The sequence below is a fragment of the Pristiophorus japonicus genome, chromosome 3 (genome assembly GCF_044704955.1).
Source record: "Pristiophorus japonicus isolate sPriJap1 chromosome 3, sPriJap1.hap1, whole genome shotgun sequence".
NCBI classification, from domain to species: Eukaryota; Metazoa; Chordata; class Chondrichthyes; family Pristiophoridae; genus Pristiophorus; species Pristiophorus japonicus.
Window position 1 is genome coordinate 234,750,911 of NC_091979.1, and position 17,193 is coordinate 234,768,103.

Sequence of the window (17,193 nt, forward strand, 5' to 3'; positions counted from 1 at the left end):
AGGCTTCTTCAGCAGCGCCTCCCAAACCCGCGACCTCTACCACCTAGAAGGACAAGGGCAGCAGGCGCATGGGAACACCATCACTTGCAAGTTCCCCTCCAAGTTACACACCATCCTGACTGTTGGCTGTTCCTTCATCGTCACTGGGTCAAAATCCTGGAACTCCCTCCTGAACAGCACTGTGGAAACACCTTCACCACACGGACTGCAAATAGACAGTGAGGTGTGACCTGCCAAAAACTGGCTCATCTAGCATTAATACACATCTTCAATGCAAGCAATAATAGCCTTTTTATTAAGAAAAAAAACCTGTGCAAATTCAGTTGTTTTAAAACAGAACATTAAAACATCACCCATTCCCAAATGCTTCCCATAAAGAAAAAGAAAATAATCAAAAATTGCACTGCAATATGACATTATCATTTTTAATTTATCTGAGGGGTTGCCAATGGAACTGAACACTGTGCAATCATCAGCAAACATCCCCACTTCTGACTTTATGATGTAGGGAATGTCATTGATGAAGCAACTGAAGATGGTTCAGCCTAGGACACTGCCCTGAACTGCTCCCATGTATTTACTCTGTATCTAACCCGTGCTGTACCTGCCCTGGGAGTGTTTGATGGGACAGTGTAGAGGGAGCTTTAGTCGATATCTAACCCTGTGCTGTACCTGCCCGAGGAGTGTTTGATGGGATAGTGTAGAGGGAGCTTTACTTTGTATCTAACCCATGCTGTACCTGCCCTGGGAATGTTTGATGGGACACTGGATACAGAGGTAAGGTTCTCCCAGTTCACTCAGAGGTGCTTAATCTTTTGTTTTTTGAATACGGGAAGTTCTCAGCCTCCAAGCAAAGACTCTGACTGGTGTGATAGGAGCCACTGCCAGGGCAGGTCGACACCGATCGTGAGCGGTGCTTTGGGACTACAGTCCTGAAAAGTTATTGCAGTAAAGGTCAGTTCCCGAGCTGGGACCTCTGCCCCTCTCTCAGCGCCCATTTGCCACTCTGAAGTGCTCCTTTCGCCTGCGATCTCCGGCCATCGAGCGCACCTTCCTGCGAATTGTGCGGAGTTCCTCTCTGTGGTCCTCGTGGTGCATCCGGATGTAGCCCTGGGGTTCACAGAGTGTCTACACGACAGAGAAACAGGGTTAAAACATGGCAGCATTGATTAAGGAAGCACACAGTCAGCTCCGCATAGCTCATCACGTGCCTTGGTGCGCACTATCTCCCTCTTTGGCCCGTCTCTCTCTCTCTCTCTCTCGTTCCTTGGTTCCGTTCTCTCTTTCTCAATCACTGTTTTTCTCTTTAACCTTCCATCTGCCTTTCTCTCTCTCACTCTGTATGTCTCCGCCAAGGCCCTTTGTGTCTCTCTTTTTCTGTCTCTCACTCACTCTTTATGTATATCAGTCTATCTAGCTCCCCCTCTCGCTTTCTGTATCAGTTTATATCTCTCTCTCTCTCTCTCTCTGTCTCCCTCTATCTATATCTCACACTCTCTCTCTCGCTCCCCCTCACCACCAATGTCTTCGGCGGTTTCTCCCGATCAGCCCATGCAACTTCAGTGGCAGATCAATGTAAGCTCCAGATAATCAAGGTTTGCGCCAATCGTCAATCGGGAGAAACTCCAAGGAAATTTCCAGTGGCTCTGTCGCTCTCTCATTCTCTGTCTCATACTTTCTCCCTCTTTCTGTCTTTCACTGTCTGTTTTCCTCTATTATTTGCTTGCCCTCTCCATTCATCTCAATGTCTCTTGCTCTCTCTCTCTGTCTCACCTTCTCTATCTCTTTTTCTATCTCTCTTCCTCTCTCTCGCTCCCTCTCTGTCTCTCTATTCACACTCTCTGATTCTATCACTCTCTCGCCCTCTCACACACTCTTTCAGTCACTCTCACTCTTGCACACTCTTTCCAATTCTGTCACTCTCTCTGGCCGAATTTTACCGGCACTCAGGACAGGTTTGGAGGCGGGTCCGCTGTCAAAATACAAAAGATTGACAGCGCGACAGGATCCCACTGTCAACCTGCCCCCATGTCAGTTTCCCCAAGTGCCGAGTCTGTCTGCGTTTTACAGACCCGTCACCAAGTAGCAGGCGAGCCAATTGACAGAGTTAAGAGCTAGTTAAAAGGTACTTAAACAGCATTTTACCATGTACTTACCATTTTTTCAGCTTTTTGCCAAGTTTCACGGCACTCAGGGATCACGTCAGGTAAGTAGGTCGGGTTTTCAATGTTTTTCCATTCCTCTGAATAGGTGACAGCTGCAAAAATGGTATAAAAGCTACCATTTCACAGCTTTCACTTTCCAATCTTAGAAGCTGGAGCCTTCAGGATATGAAATACATTTTTCAGCTTTAGGATTGTTGGAAGTGTTTTGAGTAAACTCTCAATCTACTGTCACCTCCTTTGCGCAACATCTCTCACCATTGAAAGATCGCTTCTGTCATCTCAACTTCAGCTGCCATCTATTCCCGCAGCATTGGAGCCCTTGAAAAAAATCTCACCTTGGTCCTCAGAATCCTACCACGATCAGCCCCAACATCATCAGGCACACCGACAACACCAACCTTCTCAGCAATCACCTGATGCTGCACAGGACACAGGACATCGGCACCCGACCACACTGCTGCCCGGGACACCAGGGATGGCCTCACCATGACCACATTTACTTCACTTGACGCTGTACACTCTGGCTGCCACATGATGCAGCAGGTTGGCACCACCACACATCAACAGCATAAAGCATCCCTGCAATGACCAAGCCACTCCTTTCACCCTGCATGCAGTGACTTCCTCCATAAGCATCTGGAGGGAGTCATGGGAGAGCCTGGGTGCAGCTGTGCAGTGCTTGTGAGTGACTGCAGCACCTCAATGCTGCAGAACACTGACAGCACAACTGTCAAAATGAATGTGGACACAGTCCCTTTAAGGAAACCGGCTGATGATGCGTCATCAAATGATGTCACCAGACACGCTTCCACTTAATTGACCTGGAACCTCACAGGGCAAACTTAACAGGCCCCATCAACGGAAGATTCATCTCACAGAGCAGGATGGAGCCGGGAGCAGGGTTGCAGTCTGCAATCTACCTCGTCCGTGTAATGTATTTGCTTCATGGGTTCTTTGCTTAAGAATTCATAGCAACAGCTTGATATTAAGAACTAGTTGGTTTATTAGCAATAGGTTTAACAATCACACGACACATTACCAGTTCATCCACCGGGCTCACAACCACCTGTCTCATCATGGAATCCCCGTACCCAACTGGCTGGGGTTTTATTGAGTCTTGTGAACATCACGTGACTGGCTAAGCCACTCACAATGCAGCAGCTCCACAGCTGTTTTAAATTAACAGACAAAGCCGAGTGGCCCCTTATTAAAGAGACACTAGAATCCACAAATTAACAATAAAACTTTAAGGGAACTTAGCAGATCAAATAAAAATGTGGTTGCCGGGGGTGATGATGCACTCCAGTCCCTCTGGCGCCCACCTCTCACGGAAGGCCGCGAGCGTACTGGTGGACACCGCGTGCTCCATTTCCAGGGACACCCTGGCTCGAACGTAGCCGCAGAAGAGAGGCAGGCAGTCGGGCTGAACGACCCCCTCGGCCGCCCGCTGCCTGGACCTGTTCATGGCCATCTTGGCCAGGCCCAGGAGCAATCCCACGAGGCGGCCCTCTGACCTGCCCGCTCCCCTCCGCACCGTGTGGCAGCAGCTCTACAAGCCTGTGAGCACACTCACCGATGCATGCATGGCAGTCCGCACTGAGCCCACCACAGTTGATGAAATCAAGGCCTCTGTTTCTGTCACTCGCTCTCTTATCATCATCATAGACAATCCCTCGAAACGAGGATGACTTGCTTCCACGCCGAAAAGGGATGAGTTCACAGGTGTTTCAATGAAGGACTTAATATTCTGGATCCTGAACTAAATCTTGAAGGGTGGAGGATGCCTGTGCATGGATTTTTTTAACGTGTGGTGGCCGTTGCACGACAGCTACCACGCGGGCTTGACAGAGTTAGGTTTTGGTACAGTGGCAAGGATTAACCAAGATGACTGGAGACCAGCTCTGCTGCATGGGCCTAGTGCGCACACATATCGCAGTGTGGGCTGGTCCGTGCTGCCCCTGGGCCCTCGCCATTTCTGGGCCCCGAACTCATGCCTCTCCTGGGCCCCGATCACAATCCTCTACGAACTCTTGCCGCTCTTTCGCTCTGACCTCGCCGCTCCTGCTGCACCTGCCCGCACTGCAGTCAGCCGTCGCCCTCCTGCAGCAGCACACGCTGCTCCCTGCAGTGGTATGCCGCCGCACGCTGCTCCCTCTAATGGCCCCGGCCTGCTGAGTTTCCATCTGTTCACACATCACATCAGCTGCGCCCGACCTTGCCCATTAGCCCTGTTAACTGGTGGCTATTCCAGTTGAGTTACCTTAAACTCCTGGTAGAATTCCTTGTATCCACCCTTTAATATATAAAGTTCCGGAAAGCACAGCCTGGGATACACGTTTGTGATCCGGTCCATTCTCCTGAGATTCCGACAACTGGGGAGAAACAAAAAATTGGAATAAACTTTGCATGGGGATCATGTCAGTCGGCTTGAGCTGGGTGCTGCTAACACCAAGCATCATAGAAGTTTACAGCACGGAAGGAGGCCATTCGGCCCATCGTTTAGGTTCCGGCCGACAATGAGCTATCCAGCCTAATCCCACTTTCCAGCTCTTGGTCCGTAGCCCTGTAGGTTACGGCACTTCAAGTGCACATCCAAGTACTTTTTAAATGTGATGAGGGTTTCTGCCTCTACCACCCTTTCAGGCAGTGAGTTCCAGACCCCCAAAAAGTTCTCCTCAACTCCCCGCTAATCCTTCCACCAATTACTTCAAATCTATGCCCCCTGGTTGTTGACCTCTCTGCTAAGGGAAATAGGTCCTTCCTATCCACTCTATCAAGGCCCCTCATAATTTTATACACCTGAATTAAATCTCCCCTCAGCTTCCTTTATTCCAAGGAAAACAACCCCAGCCTATCCAATCTTTCCTCATAGCTAAAATTCTCCAGTCCTGGCAACATCCTCATAAATCTCCTCTGCACCCTCTCTAGTGCAATCACATCTTTCCTGTAATGCAGTGACCAGAACTGCACGCAGTACTCTAGCTGTGGCCTAACGAGTGTTCAAGCATAACCCCCCTGCTCTTGTATTCTATGCCAAGGTCGCAGCTTCAAACCCCGTGAGGGATGTCTAAAGTTTACTTTATTATTTGTCGATTATTCACGACTTTTAAAGCGCAATCACACAACAGTAACTTAGTGGTTATGTCACTGGGCTAATAATCCTGAGGTCTGGACTAAAAATTCAAAGACCCGAGTTCAAATCCCATCCATGGCCGTTAGAGAATTTGAATTCAGTTGTAATATACAAAAAAGCTAGTATCAATAATGGTGAGCATGAAACATTGTTGTTAAAACCCATCTGATTCGCTAATATCCTTTAAGTAAGGAAACCTGTTGTCTTTACTCAGTCTGGGCCTAAAAGTGACTCCAGTCCCACACCAACGTGGTTGACCCTTAACTACCCTTTGAAATGAGACCAGCAAGCCCCTCAGGTGTATCAAACCTGCTACAGAATATTCACAAAAGGCAATCTGTTTTAGTGATGTTGATTGAGGGATAAATAGTGGCCAGGATGCCAGGAATAACTCCCCTGCTCTTCTTCGAATCTTTTATTTATATAGCGCCTTTAACATAGTAAAACGTCCCAAGGCGCTTCACAATAATTTTACAACACGTTAGATATTGACCATTGAGGGAGAGAAAAAGCGTGAGAAGGAAGTGTAAAAAGAGGTTAAAGGCTCGGGTGCGAAGTGGATAGTGCCTTAGGATCATTTACGCCCACCTGTGAGGGCAGACGGGGCCTCAGTTTAATGTCTCATCTGAAAGACAGCACCTCTGACAATGCGGCACTCCCTCAGCAGTGCACTGGGAGCGTCAGCCTAGATATTTGGGCTCAAGTTTCTGAAGTGGGACTTGAACCCACCTGATTCTGAGGTGAGAGTGCTACCACACCGAGCCACAGCTGACACCTAAAGAGCAATTTGACCATTCCTGGTCACTGTTCAGTGACCCCTGCTAGAACTGCACGTGTGTGTGTGTGTGTGTGTACGTTGGGTGAAGGCGAGATCAGATTTTGGCTCAGTTGGGATGTCTCCTGTGGTCAGTAGCTTCCCAATGCTCACTTCCTAGGTTCACACACAGACAATGGACCTTTGGGACAAGGTCCCAAGATGTGTACAGTTTTGGTTTCCTTATCTAAGGAAGGATATACTTGATTTAGAAGGAGTGCAATGAAGGTTTACTAGACTGATTCCTAGGATGAGGAGAGACTGAGGAGACTACAACAATATTTCCAAGTGTTTAGAAGAATGAGAGGTGATTGCATTGAAACGTTTAAGATTCTTAAGAAGCATGATCAGGTAAATGCTGGGATGTTTCCCCTAGCTGGGGAGTCTAGAACCAGGGTTCACAGTCTCAGAATAAGGGGTCGGCCATTTAGGACTGAGATGAGAAGTTTCTTTATTCAGAGGTTGATGAATCTTTGGAATTCTCTGCCTTAAGAGGGCTGTGGATGTTCAGTCATTGAGCATATTCAAGACAGAGATCGCTAGATTTTTGGACACTAAGGGAATCATGGGGATCGGGCGGGAAGGCGGTGTTGAGGTAAAAGTTCAGCCATGATCTCATTGAATGTCGGAGCAGGCTCGAGGGGCCAAAAGGACTACTTCTGCTCCTATCCCTTATGTTCTTATGTGTGGGACTGAGCCCAGCCAGAGAGGGGAGATGAGGGGACATGGAGAGAACGAAAGCAGCAGGGTGTTAGTGACACTTACACTCTAGGACCTCGCTCAGAGGAGAACTCGCAATGAAAGATGATGATGCTGCACCTCCTCATGGGACCAGGCGATGCCTGACTTGGGAAGAAGGTGTTGATGAGCTGCTCCTCTGTGTACAGGTTCAGGGCTCCCTGCAAAACACATGGGGCAAAGTCATCAGAATGAACTGGATGCCCGGAATGGAAGAAATTACACTTCACTCACCGTGATAAAGGAAAAAAGAAAGACTTGAATTTATATAGCGCCTTTCATGACCTCAGGACATCCAAAAGCGATTTACAGCCAATGAAGTACATTTTGAAGTGTACTCACTGTTGTAATGTAGGAAAAACGGCAGCCAATTAGCGTACAGTAAGCTCCCACAAAACAGCAATGTTCTGATATTCTGTTTTAGTGATGTTGGTTGAGGTATAAATATTGGCCATGACTCCCAGGGATAACTCCCCTGCTCTGATTCAAATAATACCATGGCATCTTTTAAGTCCACCTGAGAGGGCAGACGGGGCCTCAGTTTAAAATCTCATCCAACAGTGCAGCACTCCCTCAGTACTGCCCCTCCGACAGTGCAGCACTCCCTCAGTACTAGTACTGCCCCTCTGCCAGTGCAGCGCTCCCTCAGTACTGCTTCTCCGACAGTGCAGCACTCCCTTGGTACTGCCCCTCTGACAGTGCAGCACTCCCTCAGTACTGCCCCTCCGACAGTGCGGCGCTCCCTCAGTACTGGCCCTCTGACAGTATGGCGCTCCCTCAGTACTGCCCCTCCGACAGTATGGCGCTCCCTCAGTACTGCCCATCCGACTGCGGCGCTCCCTCAGTACTGCCCCTTCGACAGTGCGGCGCTCCCTCAGTACTGCCCCTCCGACTGCGGCGCTCCCTCAGTACTGCCCCTCCGACAGTGCGGCGCTCCCTCAGTCCTGCACTGGGAGTGTCAGCCTGGATTTTGTGCTCAAGTCTCTGGAGTGGGACTTGAACCTAAGACCTCCTGACTTAGAGGCGAGTGCGAGCTACCCACTGAGCCATGGCTGACGCGATGACAAGCAGAATCACATTAGGAACAATGAGGTATTGAGAATGTTGGTGCAGGCCCGCCCTTACGTCCCTTTGCCCCAGTGGGCAATGTTCATGTGTGCGGCGAGACCAGCGACACAATTGGCAGGCCATTCGACCATCACATGTGGACAAACACAAGCCCATTTTCACTCAACATTCAGACACGTGCCATCTCCACCAGGGAACGCTAGATTGGGAACAGGAACAGGATTGTGTCTTATGAGGAGAGATTTTGTAGAATGGGCCGATACTCTGGAGTTTAGCAGAATGAGAGGTGATCTCATTGAAATATATAAAATTCTGAGGGGGATTGACAGGGTGGATGCGTTGAGGCTGTTCCCCCTGACTGGAGAGTCTAGAACCAGGGGTCACAGTCTCAGAATAAGGGGTTGGCCATTTAGGACTGAGATGAGGAGAAACTTCTTCACTCAGAGGGTTATGAATCTTTGGAATTCTCTATCCCAGAGGGCTGTGGATGCTTAGTCGTTGAGTATATTCAAGACAGAGATCGATAGATTTTTGGATATTAAGGGAATGAAGGGATATGGGGACAGTGCAGGAAAGTGGAGTTGAGGTAGAAGATCAGCCATGATCTCATTGAATGGCGGAACAGGCTCGATGGCCAAATGTCCGACTCTGCTCATATTTCTTATGTTCTTAAATGGCTTTTCCTCATTTAATGTTTTCATATTTTTAGAGTCTAGGAGAATCGAGGGATATGGAGATCGGGTGGGAAAGTGGAGTTGAGGTCGATGATCAGCCGTGATCTTATTAAATGGTGGAGCAGACTCGAGAGACCATGTGGCCTACTCCTGCTCCTATTTGTTATGTTTTTATGATTGGGCGCGGGAGCAGGAACAGGATTTGGAGTGGGAACTATTGTGTATGCAATAACTCAAAAGGTTTAGTACCGTGAACTCAATCAGGTGCGACCTGACTCTACTTCATTAGCTCTTAAAGTGAGGATTAAACATGGAGGCTTTCTTTATATACAAGGGCTGCACATGTGTGTCGGTGGCCCAATGACCTCTGACCGTCACTCCCCCTGGTGGCAGGTAAACCCAGGCATACATACATTACATCATCCCCCCCCCCACCCCCCAGATCTTGGTATCAGTCCTATTTACAAATTGAGATGGTCCGGGTCTTTCCGCTCCCTATTTGATCGTCTCAGTTCAATTCCAGATCTGGTTGAGCTCTCCGAATCACTCATGACTTGAGGCTGGGTAGCCGATCTAATGGGAGTGGCAGTGTCCATGTCGGGGATTGAAGATCCAGATTCATTGACAACAGCAGGCTCTTCTGATGGCTGAATGAATCGGTCATTGATGGTGTCTTCTTCAAGCTGTTCCGGTTCGTCTGTGTGCCGCAAGTTCGTCTGATCGATGTGCCTCCTGCATGTTTGCCCATTAGTGAGCCTGACAATAAGCACCCTGTTACCCTCCTTGGCCGTAACAGTGCCAGTGACCCACTTGGGGCCTTGACCATAATTTAGAACACACACAGGATCATTAATAGAGATGTCGCGTGACACGGCAGTGTGATCATGATACCACTGCTGATGTTAAGATCGTTAAGATCAGGGTGGACAATCGAGAGCCTGGTCTTGAGACCTCTCTTCATCAACAGTTCAGCAGGGGGGACCCCGGTAAGCGTGTGGGGTCTCGTCCTGTAACCAAGCAGTATGCGTGACAAGCGAGTCTACAAAGAACCGTGAGTTATGCGTTTCAGGCTCTGCTTGATGGTATGGACGGCCCGCTCCGCTTGACCATTGGGCGTCGGTTTCAATGGTGCTGACCTTACGTGCTTGATATCATTGAGTCTCATAAACTCTTGAAACTAAAAACTCATGAAGCATGATCCGTTGTCGCTCACAACTATGTCGGGCAGACCATGAGTGGCGAACATGGCATGAAGGCTCTCAACGGTGGCTGTGGATGTGCTGAATGACAAAATTACACATTCTATCCATTTGGAATACGCATCCACCACCACCAAAAACATTTTGCCCAGGAAAGGACCCGCATAGTCAATGTGGATCCTTGAGCATGGTTTGGATGGCCACGACCACAGGCTTAGCGGAGATTCTACTGGTGCATTACTTAACTGCATGCAAGTGTTGCACTGATGCGCGCGTGCAATAAAGGTACAGCAGTTATCATGGGTGACTTTAATCTACATATAGATTGGGCTAACCAAACTGGTAGCAATATGGTGGAGGAGGATTTCCTGGAATGTATAAGGGATGGTTTTCTCGACCAATATCTCGAGGAACCAACTAGAGAGCTGGCCATCCTAGAATGGGTGTTGTGTATTGAGAGAGGATTAATTAGCAATCTTGTTGTGCGAGGCCCATTGGGGAAGAGTGACCATAATATGGTAGAATTCTTCATTAAGATGGAGAGTGACACAGTTAATTCAGAGATTAGGGTCCTGAACTTAAAGAAAGGTAACTTCGATGGTATGAGACGTGAATAGGCGAGGATAGACTGGCGAATGATACTTAAAGGGTTGACAGTGGATAGGCAATGGCAGACATTTAAAGATCACATGGATGAACTTCAACAATTGTAGATCCCTGTCCGGCGTAAAAATATGCCAGACAGGGATGTACAATTGTTGAAGTTGGGGAAGGTGGCTCAACCGTGGCTAACAAGGGAAATTAGGGATAGTGTTAAATCCAAGGAAGAGGCATATAAATTGGCCAGAAAAAGCAGCAAACCTGAGGACTGGGAGAAATTTAGAATTCAGCAGAGGAGGACAAGGGGTTTAATTAGGAGGGGGAAAATAGAGTATGGAGTAAGCTTGCAGGGAACATAAAAACTGACTGCAAAAGCTTCTATAGATATGTGAAGAGAAAAGGATTTGTGAAGACAAATGTAGGTCCATGCAGTCAGAATCAGGTGAATTTATAATGGGGAACAAAGAAATGGCAGACCAACTGAACAAATATTTTGGTTCTGTCTTCCTAAGGAAGACACAAATAACCTTCTAGGGGACCGAGGGTCTAGTGAAAAGGAGGAACTGAAGGAAATCCTTATTAGTCAGGAAATTGTGTTAGGGAAATTGATGGGATTGAAGGCCGATAAATCCCCAGGGCCTGATAGTCTGCATCCCAGAGTACTTAAGGAAGTGGCCCTTGAAATAGTGGATGCATTGGTGGTCATTTTCCAACATTCTATGGACTCTGGATCAGTTTCTATGGATTGGAGGGTAGCTAATGTAACCCCACTTTTTAAAAAAGGAGGGAGAGAGGAAACGGGGAATTATAGACTGGTTAGCCTGACATCGGTAGTGGGGGAAATGTTGGAATCAATTATTAAAGATGTAATAGCAGCGCATTTGGAAAGCAGTGACAGGATTAGTCCAAGTCAGCATGGATTTATGAAAGGGAAATCATGCTTGACAAATATTCTAGAGATTTTTGAGGATGTAACTAATAAGAGTGGACAAGGGAGAACCAGTGGATGTGGTGTATTTGGACTTTCAGAAGGCTTTTGACAAGGTCCCACACAAGAGATTAGTGTGCAAAGTTAAAGCACATGGTATTGGGGTTAATGTCGTGGCGTGGATAGAGAACTGGTTGGCAGACAGGAAGCAAAGAGTAGGAATAAATGGGTCCTTTTCAGAATGGCAGGCAGTGACTAGTGGAGTGCCGCAGGGCTCAGTGCTGGGACCCCAGCTATTTACAATATACATCAATGATTTAGATGAAGAAATTGAGTTTAATATCTCCAAGTTTGCAGACGACACTAAGCTGGGTGGCAGTGAGCTGTGAGGAGGATACTAAGAGACTGCAGGATGACGTGGACAGGTTTGGTGAGTGGGCAAATGCATGGCAGATGCAGTATAATGTGGATAAATGATGGTTATCCACTTTGGTGGCAAAAACATGAAGGCAGAATATTATCTGAATGGCGGCAGATTAGGAAAGGGGAGGTGTAACGAGACCTTGGTGTCATGGTACATCAGTCACTGAAAGTGGGCATGCAGGTACAGCAGGCGGTAAAGAAGGCAAATGGCATGTTGGTCTTCATAGCGAGAGGATTTGAGTATAGGAGCAGGGAGGTCTTACTGCAGTTGTACAGGGACTTGGTGAGGCCACACCTTGAATATGGTGTACAGTTTAGGTCTCCTAATCTGAGGAAGGACATTTTTGCTATTGAGGGAGTGCAGCGAAGGTTCACCAGACTGATTCCCGGGATGGCAGGACTGGTATATGAAGAAAGACTGGCTCGACTAGGCTTATATTCACTGGACTTTAGAAGAATGAGAGGGGATCTCATAGAAACATATAAAATTCAGACGGGATTGGACAGGTTAGATACAGGAATAATGTTCCCGATGTTGGAGAAGTCCAGAACCAGGGGTCACAGTCTAAGGATAAGGGGTAAGCCATTTAGAACCGAGATGAGGAGAAACTTCTTCACTCACAGAATTGTGAACCTGTGGAATTCTCTACCACAGAAAGTTGTTGAGGCCAGTTCGTTAGATATATTTAAAAGGGAGTTAGATGTGGCCCTTACGGCTAAAGGGATCAAGGGGTATGAAGAGAAAGCAGGAATGGGGTACTAAAGTTGCTTGATCAGCAATGATCATATTGAATAGTGGTACAGGCTCAAAGGGCCGAATGGCCTACTCCTGCACCTATTTTCTATCTTTCTATGACGCCAAATCAGAGTCAATGTCCCGCCACCAAACATAAAACCTGGCAATGGCCTTCATCATCACAATACCGGGATGGGTACTGTGTAAATCCCGTACATATCTCTCCCTGCCTTTCTTGGGCATAACAACACGATTACCTCATAGCAAACAATCAGATTGAATGGATAGCTCGTCTTTGCAACGGTTGTAAGGTTTGGTCTCATCACACACTTTCCTGGGAATGGCCGACCAATCACCACTAAGGACACAACGTTTTACAACCGATAAGATCGGATCCTGGCTGGTCCAGGTCCTAACTTGTTGAGCAGTGACAGGTGACCCTTCACTCTGAAAGGCATCCATGACCAACAGTAGGTCTGTGGGCTGTGGCGTTTTCACCTCCGGCGTGGGCAACGGTAAATGGCTCAATGCATTGGCACAATTCCTGGTGCCTGGTCTATGGCGAGTGACATAATCATAGGCAAATAGTTGGTGAGAGGCGGGAGCAGCGTCGGAGCGGCCTATAAAGGCCCAGCGGGAGCTCGAGAGTCAGCGGCAGTTGGCGAGAGGTGGGAGCAGCGTCAGAGCGGCCTATAAAAGGCCCAGCGGGAGCTCGAGAGTCAGCGGCAATTGGTGAGAGGCGGGAGCAGCGTCGGAGCAGCCTATAAAGGCGTACCTGTGCAGCTACAGCGGGAGAGAAAGCAAAAAAGTAGAAAGGAATCAAAAGGTGACGTCACAGCCAATGGGGTAAGTGATTGGCTGGTGATTGGTGAGTAGCTTTTCTTTTTATTTTTATATCAGTAAGTAAACTGTAGCATTGTTATTACCAATTTAAGGGTATCTAAGGGTTAAGGCATGGCAGGAGAGATCGGTCACGTGATATGCTCCTCCTGTGCCATGTGGGAACTCAGGGACGCTTCCAGTGTCCCTTACGACTACATGTGTAAGAAGTGTATCCGCCTCCATCTCCTGATGGACCGCGTTGCGGAATTGGAGCGGAGGGTGGATTCACTCTGGAGCATCCACGATGCTGAGAATGACATAAGTGGCACGTGTAGTGAGTTGGTCTTACCGCATGAGAAGGATCCACAGCCAGCTAGGGAATGCAAGACCAGCAGGAAGAGTAGTACAAAGAAGGTAGTGCAGGGGTCCTCTGTGGTCATCCCCCTGCAAAACAGATACACTGTTTTGAGTGCTGTTGAGGGAGATGACTCATTAGGGGAGAGCAACAGCAGCCAAGTTCATGGCACCGTGGCTGGCTCTGTTGTACAGGAGGGCATAAAAAATAGTAGGAGAGCGATAGTGATAGGGGATTCAATCATAAGGGGAATAGATAGTCGTTTCTGCGGCCGCAATCGAGAGTCCAGGATGGTATGTTGCCTCCCTGGTGCAAGGGTCAAGGATGTCTCCGAGCGAGTGCAGGACATTCTGAAAAGGGAGGGAGAACAGCCAGTTGTCGTGGTGCACATTGGTACCAACGACATAGGTAAAAAAAGGGATACGGTCCTACGAGACGAATTTAAGGAGCTAGGAGTTAAATTAAAAAGTAGGACCTCAAAAGTAGTAATCTCGGGATTGCTACCAGTGCCACGTGCTAGTCAGAGTAGGAATCGCAGGATAGCACAGATGAATATGTGGCTTGAGCAGTGGTGCAGCAGGGAGGGATTCAAATTCGTGGGGCATTGGAACAGGTTCTGGGGGAGGCGGGACCAGTACAAACCGGACGGTCTGCACTTGGGCAGGACCGGAACCAATGTCCTAGGGGGTGTTTGCTCGTGCTGTTGGTGAGGAGTTAAACTAATATGGCAGGGGGATGGGAACCAATACAGGGAGACAGAGGGAAACAAAAAGGAGACAAAAACAAAAGACAGAAAAGAGATGAGTAAAAGTGGAGGGCAGAGAAACCAAAGGCAAGAAACAAAAAGGACCACTGAATATAAAAGGGCTGCAAGAGGGGTAAAAACTAAAAATCATGGTTTAAAAACTAGGATGAAAACACTCTACCTAAATGCACGCAGCATTAGAAATAAAGTAAATGAGTTGATGGCACAAATCATTACAAATGGGTATGATTTGGTGGCCATTACAGAGACATGGTTGCAAGGTGGCCAGGATTGGGAATTAAACGTACAGGGGTATCTGACGATTCGGAAAGATAGGCAGGAAGGGAAGGGAGGTGGGGTAGCTCTGTTAATAAGGGATGATATCAGGGCAGTTGTGAGAGATGATATTGGCTACAATGAACAAAATGTTGAATCATTGTGGGTGGAGATTAGAGATAGTAAGGGGAAAAAGTCACTGGTGGGCGTAGTTTATAGGCCCCCAAATAATAACTTCATGGTGGGGCGGGCAATAATCAAGGGAATAATGGAGGCATGTGAAAAAGGAACGGCAGTAGTTATGGGGGATTTTAACCTCCATATCGATTGGTCAAATCAAATCGCAGGGGGTAGCCTGGAGGAGGAATTCATAGAATGCATACGGGATTGTTTCTTAGAACAGTATGTAACAGAGCCTACAAGGGAGCAAGCCATTTTGGATCTGGTCCTGTGTAATGAGACAGGAAAAATAAACGATCTCCTCGTAAAAGATCCTCTTGGAATGAGTGATCACAATATGGTTGAATTTGTAATACAGATTGAGGATGAGGAAGTTGTGTCAGAAACGAGAGTACTATGCTTAAACAAAGGGGACTACAGTGGGATGAGGGCAGAGTTGGCTAAAGTAGACTGGAAACAAGGACTAAACGGTGGCACAATTGAGGAACAGTGGAGGACTTTTAAGGAGCTCTTTCATAATGCTCAACAAAAATATATTCCAGTGAAAAAGAAGGGTGGCAAGAGAAGAGATAACCAGCCGTGGATAACCAAGGAAATAAAGGAAAGTATCAAATCAAAGACCAATGCGTATAAGGTGGCCAAGGTTAGTGGGAAACTAGAGGATTGGGAAGATTTTAAGCAACAGCAAAGAATGACTAAAAAAGCAATAAAGGGAAGATAGATTACGAAGGTAAACTTGCGCAAAACATAAAAACAGATCGTAAAAGCTTTTACAGATATATAAAACGGAAAAGAGTGACTAAAGTAAATGTTGGTCCCTTAGAAGATGAAAAGGGGGATTTAATAATGGGAAATGTGGAAATGGCTGAGACCTTAAACAATTATTTTGCTTCCGTCTTCACAGTGGAAGACACAAAAACCATGCCAAAAATTGCTGGTCATAGGAATGTGGGAAGGGAGGACCTTGAGATGATCACTATCACTAGGGAGGTAGTGCTGGACAGACTAATGGGATTGAAGGTAGACAAGTCCCCTGGTCCTGATGAAATGCATCCCAGGGTATTAAAAGAGATGGCGGAAGTTATAGCAGATGCATTTGTTATAATCTACCAAAATTCTCTGGACTCTGGGGAGGTACCAGCGGATTGGAGAGCAGCTAATGTAACGCCTCTGTTTAAAAAAGGGGGCAGGCAAAAGGCAGGTAACTATAGGCCGGTTAGTTTAACATCTGTAGTGGGGAAAATGCTTGAAACTATCATTAAGGAAGAAATAGCGGGACATCTGGATAGGAATAGTGCAATCAAGCAGATGCAGCATGGATTCATGAAAGGGAAATCATGTTTAACTAACTTACTGGAATTCTTTGAGAATATAACGAGCATGGTGGATAGAGGTGTACCGATGGATGTGGTGTATTTAGATTTCCAAAAGGCATTCGATAAGGTGCCACACAAAAGGTTACTGCAGAAGATAAAGGTACGCGGAGTCAGAGGAAATGTATTAGCATGGATAGAGAATTGGCTGGCGAACAGAAAGCAGAGAGTCGGGATAAATGGGTCCTTTTCCGGTTGGAAATCAGTGGTTAGTGGTGTGCCACAGGGATCAGTGCTGGGACCACAACTGTTTACAATATACATAGATGACCTAGAGGAGGGGACAGAGTGTAGTGCAACAAAATTTGCAGATGACACTAAGATTAGTGGGAAAGCGGGTTGTGTAGAGGACTCAGAGAGGCTGCAAGGAGATTTGGATAGGTTAAGCGAATGGGCTAAGGTTTGGCAGATGGAATACAATGTCGGAAAGTGTGAAGTCATCCACCTTGGGAAAAAAAACAGTAAAAGGGAATATTATTTGAATGGGGAGAAAGTACAACATGCTGTGGTGCAGAGGGACCTGGGGGTCCTTGTGCATGAAACTCTTTTATGAAACTCTTTTTGGTAACCCAAAAGGTTAGTTTGCAGGTGCAGCAGGTAATCAGGAAGGCAAATGGAATGTTGGCCTTCATTGCGAAAGGGATGGAGTACAAAAGCAGGGAGGTGTTGCTGCAACTGTATAAGGTATTGGTAAGGCCGCACCTGGAGTACTGCGTGCAGTTTTGGTCACCTTACTTAAGGAAGGATATACTAGCTTTGGAAGGGGTACAGAGACGATTCACTAGGCTGATTCGAGAAATGAGGGGGTTACCTTATGATGATAGATTGAGTAGACTGGGTCTTTACTCCTTGGAGTTCAGAAGGATGAGGGGTGATCTTATAGAAACATTTAAAATCATGAAAGGGAGAGACAAGCTAGAGGCAGAGAGGTTGTTTCCATTGGTGGGGGAGACTAGAACTAGGG

The 17,193-nt window shown here is 47.2% G+C and overlaps 1 protein-coding gene across 1 annotated transcript in view; it reads right to left on the minus strand.

The window, feature by feature from the left end:
• Positions 1-889: 889 nt before the first annotated feature.
• Positions 890-17,193, minus strand: part of cdc25d (cell division cycle 25 homolog d) — a 64,971-nt gene continuing 48,667 nt past the window's right edge. The window contains exons 11-13 of the mRNA XM_070876439.1: positions 6,878-7,011; positions 4,426-4,537; positions 890-1,128 (exon numbers count right to left, since the gene is read on the minus strand). Coding sequence (XP_070732540.1) covers positions 988-1,128; positions 4,426-4,537; positions 6,878-7,011 — 387 coding nt within the window. The 3' untranslated portion in view covers positions 890-987. The remainder of the gene's footprint in view (positions 1,129-4,425; positions 4,538-6,877; positions 7,012-17,193) is intronic.